At 39.5% G+C, this 20,686-nt stretch overlaps 1 protein-coding gene across 1 annotated transcript in view; it reads left to right on the top strand.

Moving 5' to 3' along the window:
• Window positions 1–20,686, top strand: part of AR (androgen receptor) — a 168,985-nt gene that overhangs the window by 131,598 nt on the left and 16,701 nt on the right. The window contains exon 3 of the mRNA XM_059051481.2: window positions 5,710–5,826. Coding sequence (XP_058907464.1) covers window positions 5,710–5,826 — 117 coding nt within the window. The remainder of the gene's footprint in view (window positions 1–5,709; window positions 5,827–20,686) is intronic.

Here is a 20,686-nt window from a genome sequence, read left to right as displayed (position 1 = left end):
AAAGATTATATGTATCCCTATGTTCATTGCAGCATCATTTACAATAGCCAAGATAAGGAAGCAACCTAAGCGTCCATCAATAGAAGAGTGGATAAAGAAGATGTGGTGTATATATACAGTGGGTATTATATTAAGTGAAATAAGTGAGACAGAGAAAGATAAATACCATATGATTTCACTAATATGCGGATTTTAAAAAACAAATGAAAAAACAAAACAGACTTATAAATTCAGAGAGCAAACTGATAGTCACCAGAGGGGAGGAGGGTGAGGGGTTTGGAGAAATAGGTGAAGGGGATTAAGAGATAAAAGCTTCCAATTAAAAAATAAGTCACAGGGCTGTGATGTACAGCATAGGGAATATAATCAATAATAATTGTAATAATTGTAATAACAATTATAACAAATATATTACAATAATAATTGTAATAACTTTGTATGATGACAGATGGTTACTAGGCTTATCATGGTGATTAAATCCTAAAGTATATAAACGTCAAATCACTATGTTGTACAACTGAAACTAATATAATTCTGTATGTCACTAGAGTGCAATGAAAAAGGGAAAAAAACTATGAATAATAAACAAATAAATAAATAATAAAAATAAACTGGCATAATAGAATGAATACAGTTGAAATTTCGATCCATGGTTGGTTGAATCCACGGATGTGAAACACATGACTACGAAGGGCTGACTACATTCCCTGTTTAAATAATACTACATTGAACTAGTTTTTTGTGCTTAACTTATTATCTTCTTATAAAAGATTCCAAAAGTGGAATTACTGGTTGAAGTTTATGTGAATTTAATTTTTTTAGGTATACAGCAAAATTGCTCTCTAAAAAGTTTACACACCCACTAACAATACCTTTACACCAGTAATTAGTATTAAATTTTTACCAGTCTTCCTTGTGAAAATGATATCTTATTTAAATTGTATTTCTATAATTATTAATAAAATTGAAATTGCACAATTTTCATATGCTTACTGATCTTTTATGGTTCTACTTTTAATTGCCTGTTCATGTCTGTTGCCCATCTTTCTGTTGTATTGTTCATCTTTATATGTCAAGGAAATTGCCCACTGCTTTTACATACTTGATAATGATATGTATTTTTTAGTTCATGATTGTCTTTAAATTGTATTATTATTTTTGTTTCACATAAGAAAGTTTAAAGTTTTTCTAGTCGAGTCTGTCAGAATTTTTGCTTATGTATTCTTTTTTTTTTTTTTGCGGTATGCGGGCCTCTCACTGCTGTGGCCTCTCCCGTTGCGCAGCACAGGCTCCGGACGCGCAGGCCTAGCGGCCATGGCTCACGGGCTTGGTTGCTCCGCGGCACGTGGGATCTTCCCGGACCAGGGCACGAACCCGTGTCTCCTGCATCGGCAGGCGGATTCTCAACCACTGCGCCACCAGGGAAGCCCTGCTTATGTATTCTTTATTGTCATGTTTTAAAAATCCCTTTGGGGCCTTCAAAAACTTAAAAAACGTTCACCTACAATATTTCAATATCTAACAATATTTCGATAATTCCTTTTTGTTTTTGTTTTTTTATTGACATATTTAATCCTTCTGGAATTTATTTTGGTTTCAACTCGTAATTTAACTTTATTATCTTTTCCAAATGAATAATGAGTTGTTCTGACACCGTTTAATGAATAAATCATCCTTTCTTTACTGATTTAGAATGACATATTACATGTGCAGAGTCTGTTTTTGGCTTTTCTGGTCTCTTGCACTGATAGGTCTATGCTGAGTCAATACCAAACTTTTGTAATCATTATGGCGTTATAATACTTTAAATGTCTAGTAGAAAAAGTCTCATTATTCTTCTTTTTCAAAAATATCTTGTCAATATCACACAATTTTATTCCTTTAGATAAACTTTGGCATAATGTTGCCAAAATTTTTGGGGGGTTGGTTTAAATTTATAGATTTGACTGGGAGAAAAACTGGCATCCTTGCAGTATTGCATCTTCCCATCCAGGAACACTGTACATCTTTCCATTTAATTCCGGTCTTCTTTTACATACCTCAGTAAAGGTGTTTTGTTTTGTTTTTAGTTTTGTTTATATAGGCCCTGCACTAACACTCTATTTATGAGTATGCGAAGTCCTACTTCTTTAGTCTTCTCTATAGGTTCATAATAAAGATGATGACTTGACCCTCTTCTCATTTTCATGATGTGGTGCCACAGATGGTGGGTAACTCCTCTACTTTACTTCCTCTGCTCCAAATAGTATTTTTTCCCAATGAACAAATTGAAAGAAGCCTAATCAGACGTTGACCTCAGCTCATACTGCATGGCAGCACCAACGGGGCTAACAGAAAACAATAGAAATGGGGAGTCTCTGGAGAAAATATCTGAAGGCTGTCCTGTGACCTAAGTTTCTGCTGGAGCATTGAATCAGACTTAAGGTTTATGATGGAAGAATAGGACTCATGAAGAAAAATGCAGAACACTATCAGGGAGTCAAGAATTTCAGAGCCAGCTGGCATGCAGAGGACCTCATATCAGCTCATTATGTGACCATTCACAGGAATAAAGGGTTTGAGCTGTTCTAATAAGAGAGTTATCAAGTATTTAAATGTGCGATCTGTTTGTAGTTTTTGAGTTTGGACTTAACCTCCTTCAGCATGTGAGAGGGGGTTTACATTTTGCCAGGGTTTTCACAATGACATTTTTTGTGAGACTGATTGTAGGTTGTTGATAAAATTTTGCTGTTGAAGGTCAACAGTGTCAAGGAGTCAGGTGTAATGTTTGTAGAATCTGAAGAGGAGAAGAAGATGGATTGTAGTTTTTGTTCTCTATGTTAATTATTCTGTCACCTTGGCTACAGCATGGGAAGAGGGGACCTTCTAGGACCATCTTGGAGCAGGCCCAGATCCCATTTACACAGTTCTTTTGTCAACTGAGAAGGCCATAGACTTACTAGACAATAAACAAAGATACTTAACATCCTCAGAGTGCTCAGTCTTGAGACTACACCCACCTACAACATGCCTCCATTGGATGCATTTGCTAGATCTTGTGCTGACTCTACCAATTTCCTGTGATTTGGGGCATGTCATTTCAATACCTTGAAGCCATTTTCATAAGTGAGGAGTCAAGCACTACTTTGGGACATTTTATTAGAAGGCTTTCAAAGTCCTTTACAGATCACAGGTTATCTATTTTTAATAATACATAATTATTATGTATTATTACCAATGGGTCAAAGCTACAAGGAGACAGACACTGAGTTTCCTGGAAGTAAGAGCCTCATAACAGAGTCCAGAAATGAAGTGGGCTTCAATTCAAGAAAATGTGGGGCAGGGATGCTATAGAGGGAATTCAAGCTTTTTATGGAGAAGTAGGGGTGGTGTGACCAGTGTTTAAAATTCTTTCCAATATGTAAGATTCACAGCCTTATGGACTATGATATGGAACAAATAAACTGTGTGGTGCCATGCAGGTCAATTTCATTTTAATGAGCATCATTTTCTTCAGCTGTATAATGGGGTATATAGTAATCCTGTTATACTTAATTTGTACAAGATTCTTTTTAACTTTTGTAAGCTAATCAAATGGGATGGATTTTTATTTTACATTTTATGTTTTATATTAGATTTTAACTTATTACTTTATGTTATTGTATGTTATTTATAATACATAAATAAATAGGTATTATATAGTAGAGTGTAAATGTAACCTTTATATGCACTGGGAAACCAAAAATTCATGTGACTCCCTTTACTGGCATATTCACTTTATTGCAGTAGTCTGGAACCACACCCACCATATCTCTGAGGTCTGCCTGTAGTATTGAGGATTGCAGCAGCACTGATACTGATACTGTGGGGGTGTCCCAGGTCTAGAATACCCACAGCACTGGAAATGAACCCACTGGAATTGGGTACAGGGCCTGCCTTCTAGGAGTTGACACCCAAAGGCTATATGGCAATCATCAAAGCACCATCCATCCTGTGCACATATTACAGTCCTCAGTTTGCAGCAGAAAGAAGTTGTTAGCAAATTATGTGTTCTATTTATACAAATAAAATCCTGCAGTATGATAGAAAGGGTATTGGCCTAGAGGCCTTAGTTTTTTCATTGTTGAGTGAAAGTGATGACAGTACCTACCTCAAAACATTGCCAAGGTGATTTATTTAAATAGCATATGTAATCCCCCTCACACAGGCCTTGTTCATAGTAAGTGCCTATTAAATGGTAGTTTTTCTTCCTTAAGATGCCTCCAATTCAGCGTTCTTCAGGCAAGTCACCTCCCCAGAACTCATCCTTGGAATGAAAATGTTGTCCTGGGGTGATTCTTAATAATTCCTTCAAGCCCAGCATTTTAGAGCCTTTGACAAAGGGAAGAGAAAGAGGGAGGGAGGGAAGGAAAAAGAAAAGGGGAGAGGAAGGAAAAGAAAATTTTGCTAACCTGGCTACAGTGAATCTCCTACAAAAAATAATCTACTACAATAGATGTGACTGTAATGTAAATTTTAGACTGAGTGAAGAGAGAGGAAAGCTGAGCTATAGCTAAATTTGTGGGCTTTTCCCCCGATATCAAATAGCAATTGTTCTTCAATTTTTATTCCTTTTCCCTACCACAAACATTTTTACTCTGTCAAAAGAAGCCTTCCTTAAAAATCTTGGTCTATCCCATAAAGTAAAGCACAGAAGTAAATGAGAGAAAAAATACCAAGGACTTAGAGAAAGAAAGGGGTGCGATGAAGGGATGCACAGGCTCAGGCTGGGGGGCAGGGCCACAAGTGTAAGTTCTGCATGTTTCAGAGCAGCAGGGTATGTACTGCTGTCTATTTCTGCTGGTGACTCTATGTGCCTCTGGATCTCTCTGTTCCACTTGAGTATTCATTCAGTCAGTGTTTATTGAAGGCCTACTGTGTGCCAGGCCTGTGCAAGGAGCAAGGAGACAAAGTATTGAGTGAAATATGTATTCCTGAGTGGACCTCCATGTTTTTCTTTGAACAGCTATAATCCTAAGCATTTCTGAGTCTGAGAATGTGTGTGGTGTGTTTATGTGTGTATACTTCTGTATATCTCTCACAACTTCACATGTGCATGACAGTGATTGTTTTTCTTCTGCTAGCTTCAGAGGACTTTCTTTCATTTGCTGTGTTCACTTTGCAAAGAGTGGGCTTTATCTGTTTGATTTTTATAATCTGCAGGATTGAGGGTACAATCACTAATATTTTAAAAACAATTTAAAATCACATGGTGTTCTCTTTTATAGAAGGCTTAATTGTATTATGAAAAATAAGCATGTTATTAGCTCAAGTATGATCCTATGATGATTACAGAAGTCAGGAGGAGGGAACATTGCCTGAGCCCAAGTCTCTGCTATGCCATGCTAAAGGAGTGACAATTTCCACCATATTTTCTCATGGACATTATTGACTTTTAGTAAAGAATATCTTATTTAAAAAGCCAGTGTGTAATCCTAATAAAGGAGGTATCAGCAGGACCTGAATTGTTCATCCCTTTGAAAAACACCTATGGAAACCAAACAATATAGCATTGAATTAAACCATCCTGGTTTAATAGGGTCTTTGTGATCAAATCGTATGGGACCATTCTCTATCCACTTCTCTCATTGGGCAGGGTATATCTTCACATCTTTTCACCTAGAAATACTTTCCAAAGAGACTCTGGCAACACATTAACAGGACTGTCTACTCTTATATTTGTTCTCCCAGGAAAACAGAAGTACCTGTGTGCCAGCAGAAATGATTGCACCATCGATAAATTCCGAAGGAAAAATTGTCCATCTTGTCGCCTCCGGAAATGCTATGAAGCAGGGATGACTCTGGGAGGTACAATATTTTTCTTCCTCTTTCTCCTTCTTCCTTTCCCTCTCTCATTCTCTTATTCTCTCTTTAAACCAGATTTTCCTCTTTGATGCTTCCACGGAGGCCAGCCATGCTCTAGATACAGGCTGACCCCTTCATATCCAATATGGCCACCATCCAGCTTGTGCTTATCTTTACCTTTAACCTTGCCACACCACACTGTGGGGCTCAGCATAGGAGCAGGAGGTGTGAAGCAGGGATCAGGACCCATCATAGGTTGAGTGAGTGTGGACTTGACTATGAAGGGTTCCCCAGGGGACATAATGGTACTGACCTTATGTTGTTAAATAGTGGCTAGGATGAGAGAACTAAGGAATCCAGAACTGTCACAGGTGCAGGATGACCCAGGCACAGGCTGGCCCTGAACACCCAGGAATATCCCTCAGTTAGCTGCTGCCTGTGTTGTGGAGCTGGCCACCTGGAATGAGAAGCTACTTTTCTTTGGAGCCTATGACTAGGCTGCCAAGCAGAGACAATTTCCTATCCCACATCTCCCAGGGATTAGCAGGCCTTTTAATCATTTCCTTTTGTTTGCAAATCTATTGACCATTTCCAAAAGCATGTTTTTAGTAGCAGAGTAACTTGACAGAATGCAGATACAGCTCTTTCAAGGGTAATCCCCCATCATAATGCTCTCTGTCCTTTATACTATGTCTACCATGATTGTTGTTACCATTACAGAAAGGTTTGGCTGACACTTACATTTTCCCCCCTTAAAATTCCTCATTTCTTCACGTTTATATCTACTCAGTGCCAGGGTCCTCTCTACTGCCTGCTGCTTCCAAAAACATGCACCTTTCATGAGAAAAGCTAGCTTATTAGTCTACTTTGATTTAGAAATTTGAAGAAAGGCAAACCTGTTTCTGAACACCTGAAACTGTAGCCCCATACCTGATTACTTATTATCAGCCTGGAAAACCCAAGTGCCTATAACTCTGCCCTCTCCCTTCCCCTTCTCAAGGCTGATTTACAGTACTTGTTTATCATTGGATTTCTGCAAGGTGCTTAATACCTTGTCTGCTTATGTGCATATTTACAGAAACCAACATGGTTGTTTTCTAGCCATGTGTGGGTCTTCATGTGGGTAACTGTGTCCTCCCCTCCTCACAGGCTAGTGATAGTCTTTAAACAGACCAAAGTACTAAAAATGAATTGACGCAGATTCAGCTTGAGACAGCTTCTCAAGTAGTGTCTAGTACTCCTAGACATCGCAGGCAGATGCTCTGCAAGTGGTTTTCCAGGCAACCACATCAAATGAGATTCAAATAATATGAGAAAAGTCAACTTTGTTCTTCTTTGCTTGGCTTACTATAGAAAAATCCTATAATTGTGGTCTACAGTGGGGAGGAAGAAACGGGACTGGGTGTGGAGGGAGAGTGCAGAAGGATAGCCAGGAAAGTTGACAAAGGGGTTGACAAGATGAAGTGTTCTCTATATAAATGTTGTCACAACATTCATGGTGAGGGGTCACCCCATGGTGAGGGTTCTGATACTTTCAACTCTCAATTATTTAGCCCTCTGTGAATTATGTGTAAGATATGGGGGCTCCCAGGTAGACAACCCCTTAGTTTTCCATCTGCTGATATGAATTGCAAGCCCGCTTTGACACAGGTAAAGTTTAATGGTAACAAAAGTCCTCATAACATTTGGGCCCAAATTGTAAAATTAGTTTCATGTATCAGCTAACATCCTCTGTTATAAAGCAGACTGTGACATGATTACAGTGAATCTCTTTTGAAAAGAAGTTTGTGTGTAACAATTTCACTATTCCATATAGCAGTCTGACATAAATCTGTAAATTAATTTCTTGAAGAGAGTGGTAAAGTTAAGTTTTCAGATTGATTTATTAAAGTGTTCAAATTTGAATGGGCTTGGTCAATACAATGAAAAGAAGTTGAGAAGTGCTGTGGCTGGCTTTGGTTTCAGTTCCCTTTTTACATCTACTGTCTGCTATGTACAAGGTACCATGCTAGGCAATAGAGCTTCAGGCAGGCAAACTTCAAGAAATGTCCGCAAAATACAAGGATTCTTGATGTCCAGTAAATAACCTTGCCTTTGGAGTCAGGCAGACCTAGGTTAAAGGCCCAGCTCCATTATTCACTGTGCCCGCTCTAAGCTTCAACTTATTCATCTGTAATTTAGACATACCATTCTTACAGAGCTATGATGGGGTCAGATGACATGATGAATGTGAACATGCTTGGCAAATGACAAAGTGCTAAACAAATGTGAGGACTTATTATAATAGTAAAGTCACTGGTAATTTAGCTGGTAAGGCTGTGCATAGCACTTCCAGTTGGCTTTAACCCTGAGTTACTTAGCATGCCCTGTAATATGTAATAGCTCCAACAGGCAAAACATCACCAGAAATCATCTCAAAACAAAAGTACCATCAAGATCCTACTTGGAAGCCGATTCTAGTAATTAAGGGAATCATATATTATGTTCAAGTATGTTCAAGTACCACTTCAGTAAAAACCCAAATGTTTACCCTCCTAGACACCAATGTTTGAGAAACAAACCTTTCCATTTTGCTAAACTTATCTTCACATTCCTTGCTTCCCTGCTGCAAACCCTTCCCAAGTTTATTGTTAACTTGCAAATTCAGTGTATACTATACCTTTACTCAAACAATGGAAAAAAGAAAGCAAGCATCAATACAGTGATCCTTCTGAATACATTAGTAATAGACATCCTTTTTCACAAGATGTGAGTTTAGCATCAACATTTTGATCACCTTGAAGGAGATTTTGGATAATTTTGTTTTCTTCTTCCCATCACTCAATTCAAAATTGTATAATATCTTCCAAAATGGCAACTAAGAATGTAGCTTTGGTCAAGTCCCTTCTCCCATCTGAGGCTTATTTTTCTTATCATAAAAATGAGGTAGTGGGCTTCACCAAGGACCTTTTAGGCACTACCATTTTGTGATTCTATGTCTAAAGTCACAGAGAAAGGATTGTAGGTATATCAGCCCTTTTTTGGATTGTGTATTCACTGTTACAGAGGTATAGATTACTCTAGACTTGAGTACATTGACTTGCATAGTAATTTTAGCTACCTCAAGTCGCACCTAAGATATATCATGTGTCTATACTGTATGGATAGGTTATTGATGGAGTAGAGGGCAGAAGGACTGTCTTTATATCTTAGAGAAGCTGGCACTCTGCAGCTGATGGCTGCTTGGTCTTGATGCCTCAAGGTCTCTAATTTGGCTTTCTCTTTAGTGTTCCCTCTATGTTTGGTGATGGAATCTCCTCAGCTCAGAGATACTTAAAACACATACCCTTTTCCTTTTTGCTTCTAGGCCTATCTACCTGTTGATTCTTGTTATCTTAGCAGCTCTTTGTGTTTCTGAAAGGATCCTGGAGGTGGTTGGATTCTCAGAGTGGTTTCCTTAAAGCCTACCTCCAGGCTCTCAATTGCCCATCTACAACAAGGATAGGCCTTTCTTTGAACATGGTTGATTTCTGGCTGCTTTTGAAATACCACATGTTGCTAATTTCTTTGATAATCTAACCTCCTTGCCTACACTTTGTTTAAGAAAATTTTAAAAAATATAAACGTCCAAAGAAGCACCTTCTCCCTGATGAATTAACTGCTGCTTTTTCACAGTTTATAATTAGAATAAATACACAGCCATTTCTTACTTTTCTCTGCACTTCTCAAGGATATACTCCCAGTTTCCAAGATGGAATAAGAAAGAAAGAATCACCTTTACCTGCCATATTCTTCCCTGACCCTTCCTTCCTTCTCATTTTCTCTCCTATTCCTCCCTAAACATTATTTCTTTCTGTGTTATGCAACTTTTGAGTTCTCAACCTTTAATATATGGCTTTGGCCCCTGCCTACTCCCTTGTCTTCTGAACCATGGAAGATGGTAGGCCTTTTAGGAATTTCAGGTAACAGCCAAACCCCAGAAGAGGAGAAGAAACATGGAGCCCCAGAGCATGTGAGAATCTGAGGTGTGCACCATTTTCTTCAGAGGTTACTCTAGCATATTTGAGAAGTCTTGTTCTTACTAGGAGGCTTAACTCCACATCTGAGACTCAAAACTGTTAACAGATCTGCAGGTTTTAATAACCTCCATGATTCTCTAGTTGAGAGGATGGCCTGGTCTGATGTTGCCATGGACACTATGAACATCCTTATCATTTCCAGTGTTGAAGAGAGCCTTGACATCAGCTCTTTCATCATTGCCCAAGCTCACAAGCAGCCCACCATTATTACTTCTGGATCACATGCCCTGGATGCAAGAGAGTGATTCCAATGCTGAAATACCATTTCATGGCTTGGTTCTTCAGCAGACAAGTTTCACAACATTTATTCATCCATCAAACTATCCATTCATCTTTCCAACCAGCCAACTAGCTAGCCCTTTCATTTTTCCATCCATTCACTCATCTATTTATCCCTTTAATAAATATTCATTGAGTGCTAACTAACATGTGCCAGTTTCTGTGGTAGGCATATTGGGGGAACATAGATGAATGAGATACAATCCCTGCCTTCAGAAAGTTAAACAAGGGGAGACAGACCACAATAACTAATACACCTTAACTTTAAAGGCTAAATAGGAAATGAAGAAGCTGGGAAGAAGTTTAGTGAGGTAGAGGGAAAGGACATTCAAGGCCAAGGACACAGTTTGAATAAAGGCAGAAAGACATTTTAAAAATTCATTGAGGTTTTGAGGAATAGCACAAAGTAGTTTAATATGGCCAGATCTGGAGAAAGGGGGAAGGCAAGCTGAAACCTCACTGAAAATGTACTTGGTTGTTATGCTAAAAGGTTTGAACTTGAGGCAGTTGAAGAGCTATGACATGGAATAGATATGTTCACATACCATTTTGTTTATTTGCATGTTTGTTTTTTAAGAGAGTTAGTGATGGCATGAATGTTGTTTAGATGAGGGCTTAAATTTTATAAAAAGAGGTAGTATGCTAGGTAGATAGGGAGAAAGAAATTTCTAGCATCAATTTCATTAAACACCTAGGATTATAGCCTTGGTTCCTGGGGTTACTTGCCTCTGTTTGGATTGATACCTGTAAGTACTGACCATGTGCATAAGTCCTTCCCTTATGCAAGTCTGCTGCCTTGATCTAGGCCAGTGCTTCTCAGTATGGGTTCTGAGAAAAATAGTTCTGTGACATGATACATGAAAAATTATTTTTATGGTTGAATAAATTAGGAAAACTTGCATATTATGGTCTTGATCAGGAAGATTTACAGTGCATGTTAGCATATCACAGACCTTGTCAAGTATTGCAATAAAGTAACCTGAGGAGCTTGGTAATTCAGGATTCCCAAATTTAACTCAAGCACAGAAACCTGTTTTCACATAACACCTGTTAATATCCTATAAAACCACTGTTTTCTGGAATGTACTTTGGAAAAATTGGTTATAGATAAATACTCTATCCTATAAGCAGACAATACCTCTAGCCCAGGTCTTCCATTTTATAGATGTGTATACCTACATGTATATTGCTCACAAGGAGAATCAATTAAGAATGACTTCATGACCAAGAGCAGACCATCTTCACCACATCTCAAGTGTATGCACCAGAGGCTACTAAAACCACTAAAGTAAACCATGTTGGGTCTGTAGTATTATTGTCATACACAAAGGATAGGATATAATTCAGGCCCAAGTTATCTAATGGCCACAGGTACATATTCCTGACCCAAGGAGCATGCTAGATACACAATTTCTGAGAAATATAATGACTTCTAACATCATGCAAAGTGATCACTAAATATTTTGGCTATCTAGACATTCTACCCTAAAGTTTAACAGTCCTTTTGTGTACTCTCTGACTACCATTCCAACATCCGCGCAGAACCTCATCATGGTGCTACCACATACCCTCATTGCTCATGTAGGAGGCCTAGAAATCACAGATTTGAAGAATTTGTGTCCCACTTCCCACCCAATGATTGAATCCCCTCTAAACCCTGTTCATCAAGCAGCAGAGTATCATAAAGAATCAACAATGTGGAACTCAGTTAATGGAATTTCCTCCCTTCTACTTGGACTCTGTAGATTAGAGCCCAAAAAGTCTCTAGGTTGGAGATGTAAGCAGTAAGTCTCAATTCTAAGAAGTGCTACTCCCCACACAAATTTCTTAGATACTTGAGTGCTCCTACAGATCAGCATAACTGAGGCATGCACAGAGGAGCAGAATTACCCTATAAATTTTGACACCAACCTGTACAAAATGTGGCTCAGCACTTACAGTTTCTGGTTTTGTTTTGCTTTTTTGTTTTTCATTTGGTTTTGTGTTTTAAGAGGTCCTGTGTATGGTGGAAATAGCATGGTGGACTAGGATACATACAGGCCTTATTTCTAGTCCTGGCTCTGGAACTTACTATCTTGATGACCTTGGATAAATCATTAGATCTCTCTGAGCCTCAGTTTCCCTGACTCAGTTTTCCAACTACACTATGGGAATAATAAAATTTTCCTTACAGAATGGTGGTAAATTTGTAAAGAAACTGGTTCATAGTAGGCACACAATAAATATCACTGTACCTCCCTTTTTGGATGAAAATTGGTCTGTGTGCTCCCAGTCACTAATGGAGCCTGTTCTCTCTGCTATAGGAGTGTGGATTATGGTACTGGTTCCTTGGTTCTCTGGTCTCTGAATTTCCCCTGAATGAACCTTTGCAATCTGTCCTCCAGGGTCAATATTGCCATCCTCCAATTGGTTACATAGATATTTGGTGACATTGGAGAGAAAAAGGTATACTTCTCTCTAATTGTAGGTCTCAAGTGAACTTGTATATGGAGAGATGAGAGACTGTATCTCTTAATTCCTCCAAACCAAATTATCTGGTACAGCACATATATGCTGTATTCTGTCTCTGAATATTTGTTTTTAGAGAACTATGGTAGAGGTAAATAATTTTCTCTGATCATCAAAATTGATGATACCACATATCTGGTTCTTGAATAAGTATCTAACTTATAAAATTTCCACTTAAAATCCTTGAGTTTTTAAAGTGTAATAGCAGCGGAAAGATTTTATTGTTGTTTACTTTCGCTGTGAGTGCTCCAGATTCCCTCAGGTGCTTTTAAGAGAGTAAAATGATGTCACAGGCTATGTTTTTTGAAGGTAGTATGCAGAAAGCTAAGAGTACACAGCCCACAATAGGTCGTATATACAAAGACAAGTATTTTCCAAATATAAAAATTCAGAAAAAAGTTTCATATGAACTGATAACATAACGGTTTGTATGAAAACATTTTACTTTGGATTTAAGAAGAGTGCCACTTGTAGTTACAAATTTGAGAATGTATTCCTTAAGATCAACAAAAGTGTTTAGAATATTTTCTTATTGTCCTGAACTTATACATAGGCAATTTACCTGAGAAAGATGGTTTTTTAGAGACTTTTGTACATCCTTTGGGATCATGTTTGTATGAAGTAGAACTAGGGGGGAAATACACAACCACCCAGAAACCAGTAGAGACTTCAAATTATCTATTATTGATAATATTTCCATGACAACAAATATCTAGGAAGTAAACCTCAAATGGCATCACTACTCTAGATCACCTCTTTTTGAATCCATTCTCTTCAGTCCATTTAATTCTTGCTACACTTTTTAGATCTCTTAACCCAGGCATAGAAATGTATTTCTTTCTCCTGTTTAATACCCCATTGGATCAGTGGTTCTGTGGCTGAAGTGAAAATTGATTGTTGAGGGACATTTCAGACTTCTAACAGTCAGCACTTAAAACAAGGTAAGCATCAATCCTGAAGAAATCACCTGCAGAAAACTTGGACTGACATTTGAAACTAAAAAGAAAATCTGGATCTTGACCAAGACAGAAGGTCACCAGCCTGGGCCTGCACAGTGTGGTGTATCATGCTGGCCACAATGAAAGTGGAAGAGACTGAGGACTCTCACCAGGGTGGAAAATGAGGCATGGAAGCTTTGATTAGTGAGCTGTTAGGCACACAGACATTAATTTCAAAGCATTCCCATCTCCAAGCTGAGTAATAATGTTTGTAATATTATGGGATTGTTTGGCAGCTGCAAGAAATTCAGAAAACTGAATAAGGAGTCTTTGTTGGCCTCTGAGTGGCTATAATGAGACCTTTAAATTTCACCTCCCTTCCCTTCCTCCACATCCTCTCTGCCCAACCACCACCACCACTTAATTCTTGCCCGCTACGTAGCAAGAGGCACATAACAAACACATATATAAGATCTTTAGTATATTTGTCAATAAAGCAGAAAAGAAAGGGGAAAAAACCGCAAAACTCCAAGTAAAGAATTTTCCATTTCCCAGTCTCACCTCTGTCTTACAGGTAGGTAGGAAATGAGACAAGGAAACCCTGAGTCCAAAATGGCAGTCACTCATTCTCCTCAACTTTGCATGCTGCCTCCTATATCAGAGGATCTGACTCAAGTATCTGATTATGGGGCCTGCTAGGTGCTAGCCCATCTTTAAGTTGCTATGTTCACCAGTGTCGCTGTTTCATATTAGAAAAAATCCAGGTTGGATACTGCAAGCATCTCAAAATGGCCAGACACTGAAGAAAGGCTGACCTGCTTCATTCAAACTGAGGGTTCTAGAGGGCTCTAGTGGATAGCCAGAAACACCTGGAATCTGAAGCTTAGGGGCTTAAGCCTTTGCTCCTCAACAGATACTCTAATGTTGGGACTGGGGGCTACTCTCTTAGTTGATGACTCCTCCCAGTGGGACTAATGGTGTTTCCCTACCTCAAAGGGATATTGTGAGGACTAAATAATAGAGTTACCAATTCATGTAGTCATGAGCATCATGATTGTTGTTTTATATAATATGACTTGGCATTAACAGAGTGCCCTTTGATTGTTTTTGATTGTATATGGTAACATCAAGCACTGACTCAAGTGGATGCAGTGAAGCTCTGCCTTAGTTACTTGCTTTCCACAGTGTGCTGCTGCTGGGAAGAAGCTTTGCTAATAGGACTCAAAGTGCTACCTTGAACAAGAAGCCACTGTGCCTATCTGAGGCTCCTGTGGCATTTTCACTTGGTTATTAGGCAATTCATGAGTTTCCTCCTACCTCCATTTTGCTGGACCACTGCCAAGGAACTAGATCTTAACTCAGGCTCCATCATTGAGCTGAAGGTAGTACCTGATCCACAGAAGTTCAGTAAACAAAGACCAGATTTCTGATTTTCCTGGAGAAACACCCCCAAGAAGCCAGCCAGCCTCTCTCTTCAAACAGACCAGGAGACTACAGTCAGACATTTCTTTTCTCCCTATTCCCAAAGTTAATGTGACTCTGCTTTTAGGAACACACACACACACTTGAACTTTTCATAAAGCAGGAGGAAGGCAAAATTTAAGAACCAGTGCCTACTCTCTTGTTTTCTATTAAAGTTAAGATGATGGAGGAAAGTAGATAAAACTTCACCTCTTCTAGCTTTAGTGCCCCATACTGTTCACTCACACCATACACTTGCTTCTTCAGCAAGTATGAAGCCTTGTTTTTCTCCCAAGCCAATCTCAAAATTTGCATTGATGTAAGAGGAGAGGACCTTAGAGTTTGTAATATCTTGCTATGCTCTGTCTCTGCCTCAGAGCTTCCATATCGAAACTAGTTTCCTTCTGGTGGATATGAAGTCTTTGAGGCCAGGCGCAGACAGGTATGAGGATCAGAAGCACTCTTCCAGCCTTGCCTGGGGCCTGCATTTTCCACCCTCTTCCTTTTCCTCTCTCCACCTACACGCACACGCGCGCGCGCACACACACACACACACACACACACACACACACACACACACACACTTCTTTCTCCTTCCCCTGACTCAGCAACATTCTGGAGAAAAGCCAAAAAAGGACTTCAAGGAGGGAAGGGAGTTTCCCCCTCCTTGGGGCAGAATTTTAATCTCCAGGCCAACAAGAGGTTCCCTAATGTGGATTGAAAGGCTAATGTAGTTTATTTTTTAACTGCTTTTTATTTGTTTGAATGTTGCATATTTCTGCCAGTGAATTTTCCTTTAATAAAGCCGTTAATACACTAATGGTATTTTCTTATTTACAACAGACTGACAGGACTAATGCTATTAACATTGGGCCTTTTTTTCTTTTTCGTTTTTCTTTCTTTTTTTTTTTTTTTCTCTCGTTTGCTTTCCAGGTCATGCTGACCTGTTCGGCTTGGACTGTTTCACATTTGTTTTTAATGTCAGTTTAAATGTAATTGTGAAAGCATGTATGCTCTAAATTCATGTAGTTACTTTTTCCAGTGGAAAAGCCTCATATGCGAAACCATTTCCAGGCTCTGCAATTTCACATGAGCAGGTTTTTGGTAATGACCTTGTGCCCCTCACCCAGGATGGCATCTGGACAGTGAAGCTCTTTCTTCTGGCTCAGTAGTCAGAGAGAGGAGACTTGGAAATAGTTTCTGCCAGGTTCTGTGCTTTGGCAAGCATATGCAGCATTGCATATCATTCTATTATTAATTACGTTTACTCCTCCATGAACTGAAAACCATTAGACTAAATAGTCCAACATAAACCTTGAAAGATAAAATTCAATATTCTTTTCCCTGGCTATTCCTATGACTCAAAATTGGACTGGGAGGAGAATGGAGGCATGGGAGGAAGGACCAAGAAACCTTCTTGCCTGAGAGAATTTGGCCTACACTTATTTGTGTACACTTACACTTGGATGCGCCCCTACTAATCTCTCACTCCATGACTGCCAAGAACTGGCTCTTTTCCCTGTCTCTTATCCTTGTCCTAATTCTTCCCCACTCATTTCCAGCTGACCCTTCTCCCCACTAACATGCTACCCTACCTGATAAAATTGAAAGAGTACTACCCTAGAAGTCAGGATACCTGGTTCTAGTTCCTGCTTTGCTACTATCTAGCTGTGTGACCTTGGGCAAGACTTAGCTTTGGGCTTCAGTCTTCTCATCTTTATAATAGGGATTTGTTTCAATGGGAAAGAAAGAAATAGACAAGATCTGGGGCTTTCAAACATTTTCTTGCCAATGGAATCTTTTCTTCAAACAAAATCTGATGCAGAGTCCCAAATGAAGATACGGAATAGAGCACTGCTTTGGAAGAAGGAGGGTTTATTGGAGCCACATGCTCAGGCCTACTTTGCCTCTTCTCAGGGCCCTTTAAAATCCTTGGGGCTCCACTACAGTACTAGATTGATGTCTGGGGAAACATCTAATTTGATTCTCTCTCCTAATTGATTTAAATCTCTGTGGAAACTCTATATGTTTCTCTTTTTTTCTTTTATAACATCTTTATTGGAGTATAGTTGCTTTACAATGTTGTGTTAGTTTCTGCTGTATAACAAACTGAATCAGCTCTATATATACATATATCCCCATATCCCCTCCCTCTTGTGTCTCCCTCCCAACCTCCCTATCCTACTCTTCTAGGTGATCACAAAGCACCGAGCTGATCTCCCTATTTAATCAGTTAGCTTTTTCAGAGAGAAATTCAGCTGCTTGAGATAAAGGAAATGACGTGGAGTAATGTGGGGTTTAGCAACTAGCAAGAAAGAGTAAGAGGCATCATGTATTGACATACAGAATTTACTGTGTGCTAAGCACCTTACATGTATTCTCTTAGGTAAAGTTACAACAACTCTGTGAGGTAGATCCTATAATTATCTTAGGATTCTTGAACCTGTCAGTTTGGCCTTCAACCTTTGGCTTGAGACCAGTTGGCCAAGATGGAAGACAATATTTCTTATAGGTTGCCACCCTAAGCAGTTTTTCAGATTGTTTTCTAGCTAGAGATTCATTCTTGGGAAATGTCATAGCCTGCCCATTGATATACACCTTTACAGAATTCAGAGTACTTTCATTGAGATCATCTCACTTTCTCCAAATAATAGTCCTATGCAGTAGTCAGGTCAGATGAGAAAACTGAGGTGTAGGAGAAATCAAGGGATATGTTCAAGGTCAGACATCCCATAAGAATGTGAATACCACCACCAATAATAAAAATCCCTTTCTTGTGAATAACATTTTAGAACTTTGATGTCATCATTGCATTCTGCCTTCTTAAGTACAGTGAAAATTTTCACCATGCTACAGTCTTGGAGGGTTCTTCTGGTAGTGTAGAATCTTCCCTCTACCCTCAGACACCACCACAGTGTCTATATTCCTCTTTAACAACCTTATTAGTTAGGTGCTAATGTTATCCCCAATTTATAGATGAGGAAATTGAGGTACAGAGAGGCTAATTCTTGCCCAAAGTCACACAGCTAGTGAGCAATACAGCCAGGCTTAACACTGAGACAGTCTGACTCCAGACTATTTGCTGTTAACTACTACCCTTTGTACATATATCAAGAAACTAAGAGCAAAAGAAGGAAAAAGATGTTCTGGAGATCATACAGTGAGCTCCCCTCGATCTTAATCCAGTGTTCCTCTGAATATCTAAACCTAAAGTTGTACAATGAGATCCCCTGACTCTAATCCTAGTGGATGGAAAGATGGTTGGCCTGATTTAAGCCAGAGGCCACAAATTGGTTTTCTGCAGGCCAAAATTGACTTTCAGAATTGTTTGTCCAGCACAGACTTAGACTGCCCCAGGCAGGGCATCAATCACTTTCCGTGTCCCCAGCCCACCCTATTTATGCTCACTATGCTGTTTTAGATCATTTGCGTATCTGCCTGACTATTGAAGATATTCGAGTTCATGACCCATACATTTAAGCATTATAATATATAAGCACCTGCACACACACACATAATTTCAGACATTCACATAAGTACAGCCTAGTCTGGTTTCACAAAGAATTTGAAACTCTGCACCAAATGTACCTTTGTGTTTAGTTAGCATTTAGAATTACACTTAAGACCTGAATTCAGTTTTATAGGCAGTTATATGCTGAAGAAACTCAGTTACTTTTTTTCATCTCATAATGTGTCACTCTTCCCTTCCCTTCTCTGCCATAACTGGTTCTCTGTTAATCCTGCTGTCCCTTCTTCCCCATGTCCGAGTTTGGTCTCCTATAATCCAGTCACTCTGTACTCTTTAGGAATGGATGGAGAGTGAAGAAAATCATTTTGAAGGGCTCACTATGTGCCAGGCATTTGCTCTCATTTAGTTCTCATAAGTGTCCTAGGAAGCAGGAAGCGGCTCCCCCATTTTACAAAGGCAGAAACAGAATCTCAGAGAAGCTAGGCAATGGGCTCAAAGTTATTAAGCTAGTAATTGATGGAGCTGGGGTTTGAATCCAAGATCTGCTGATTCCAAAGCCTATTATCTTGTCTATACCACAATTTTGTAAGGAAAGTGTATTAGTTTTCCACTGCTACATAACAAATTACCTCAAATTTAGTACCCATTTATCAGCTCACAGTTTTGTAAGTCAGAAGTCTGACACAGCATGACTGGATTCTCAGCTCAGTGTCTCACAAGGATGAAATAAAACTATTGGTCAGGGGCTTCGTTCTAATCTGGAGCTCACAGTCCTCTTCCAAGCTCATGTGATTATGGCAGGATTAAGTTCCTTGCAGTTGTAGGATTAAGGTTTCTGTTTCCTTTCTGGTTGTCTGTCAGAGGCTGCTCTTAGCTCCCAGAGTCTGCCCTCATTCCTTTCCATGTGTACACCTCCACTTGCAAAGCCTGCAACAGAGAATCTTCCTTATATTGAATCCCCCTGATTCCATGAATACCTTTCCAGAAAGAGTCCAGTCCCTTTTAAGTCTTATCTGATTACTTCAGGCCCATCAAGGATAACAACCCTCAAACTTCAACTGACTTGTGACCTTAATTACATCTACCTAATCCTTTTACAACAGCACCTATATTGGTGCTTGACTAAATAACTGGAAGAAGGTATGTGTACACCAGGGGTTGGGAATATTGGTAGCCATCAAGTATACCTACCACAGGAAAGGATTCTTTTATGATTCAAATTCCATGGTGAGATTCAAGGAAGAGAGACATCCTTGACCTTGGGGAGAGGAACTTGAATTTTCTAATACTTTGTAAACTTTACCACACCTTGCCTGTCCCCTGCCCAAGGATGAGAAAACCTCTGTCTTGAGGTAGCAAGGAATGAGGCTGGAATAGTGCCTAATGGTCATTGTGGCTATAGAAGCTACAGATTAATCACATCTACTTCTTCTGAGGGATGTACCATTGAACCTGATTGGAAAAATCTTTCTCTGTTGCTGTAGAGACAGCCCTCATAGGGGTCTAATGCCACTATGCTGAAAAGTCAGTTCCCCATAGGGTCAAGGCAGCAGGATCCAGGCATGTTTTTAAGGGCTCTATTCCCCTAAAGATTGGGTACAGATAAGGATGTGCCTTGCCAATGTCACTTTCTTGTCACTGCTTTGACCTACGATTGAAAGACAGTGATGAGATGCAAAGCAACTCACACACCATTAGAACTATCAACCTTTACTGCCCCCTTTATCCTGGCTTCATCACTCAATTTGAGCAAACCAATGGGTCTCTGCGGTAACACAGGGGCCTGACAAGCCTGTACCTCACATGAAAGAGTTAGATATGACTCTGGGGCTCAGGTGCAGGAGACAGGAGGGGCATGGGGTTGGCCTTCATGGATGAAAACAAGGCCTTGGGCATTGAGTAACAGCTGAGACTAGCAAGCCTCATTGTCCAGCATTCCAAGTCGTCTAGCAACATGCTGGCCTCTGCTGCACAGAGAGAACAGAGGATCCCCTGGCAGAATGAATGGAATCTGATTTCAATTATGTTCAGTACAGTCACCCTCTTCAGGCAGAGAGGCCAGAACACCTGGTGCAGCTTGGGCCACCGTGGCCACAGGGAGAGCAGGTTACCCAAGTCCTGGCGGCAAGTGGGAATGAAGATTCTCTTTC

The sequence above is a fragment of the Kogia breviceps genome, chromosome X, assembly GCF_026419965.1.
Source record: "Kogia breviceps isolate mKogBre1 chromosome X, mKogBre1 haplotype 1, whole genome shotgun sequence".
Taxonomy (NCBI): domain Eukaryota; kingdom Metazoa; phylum Chordata; class Mammalia; order Artiodactyla; family Physeteridae; genus Kogia; species Kogia breviceps.
This window is presented reverse-complemented; position numbering and strand designations above follow the sequence as displayed.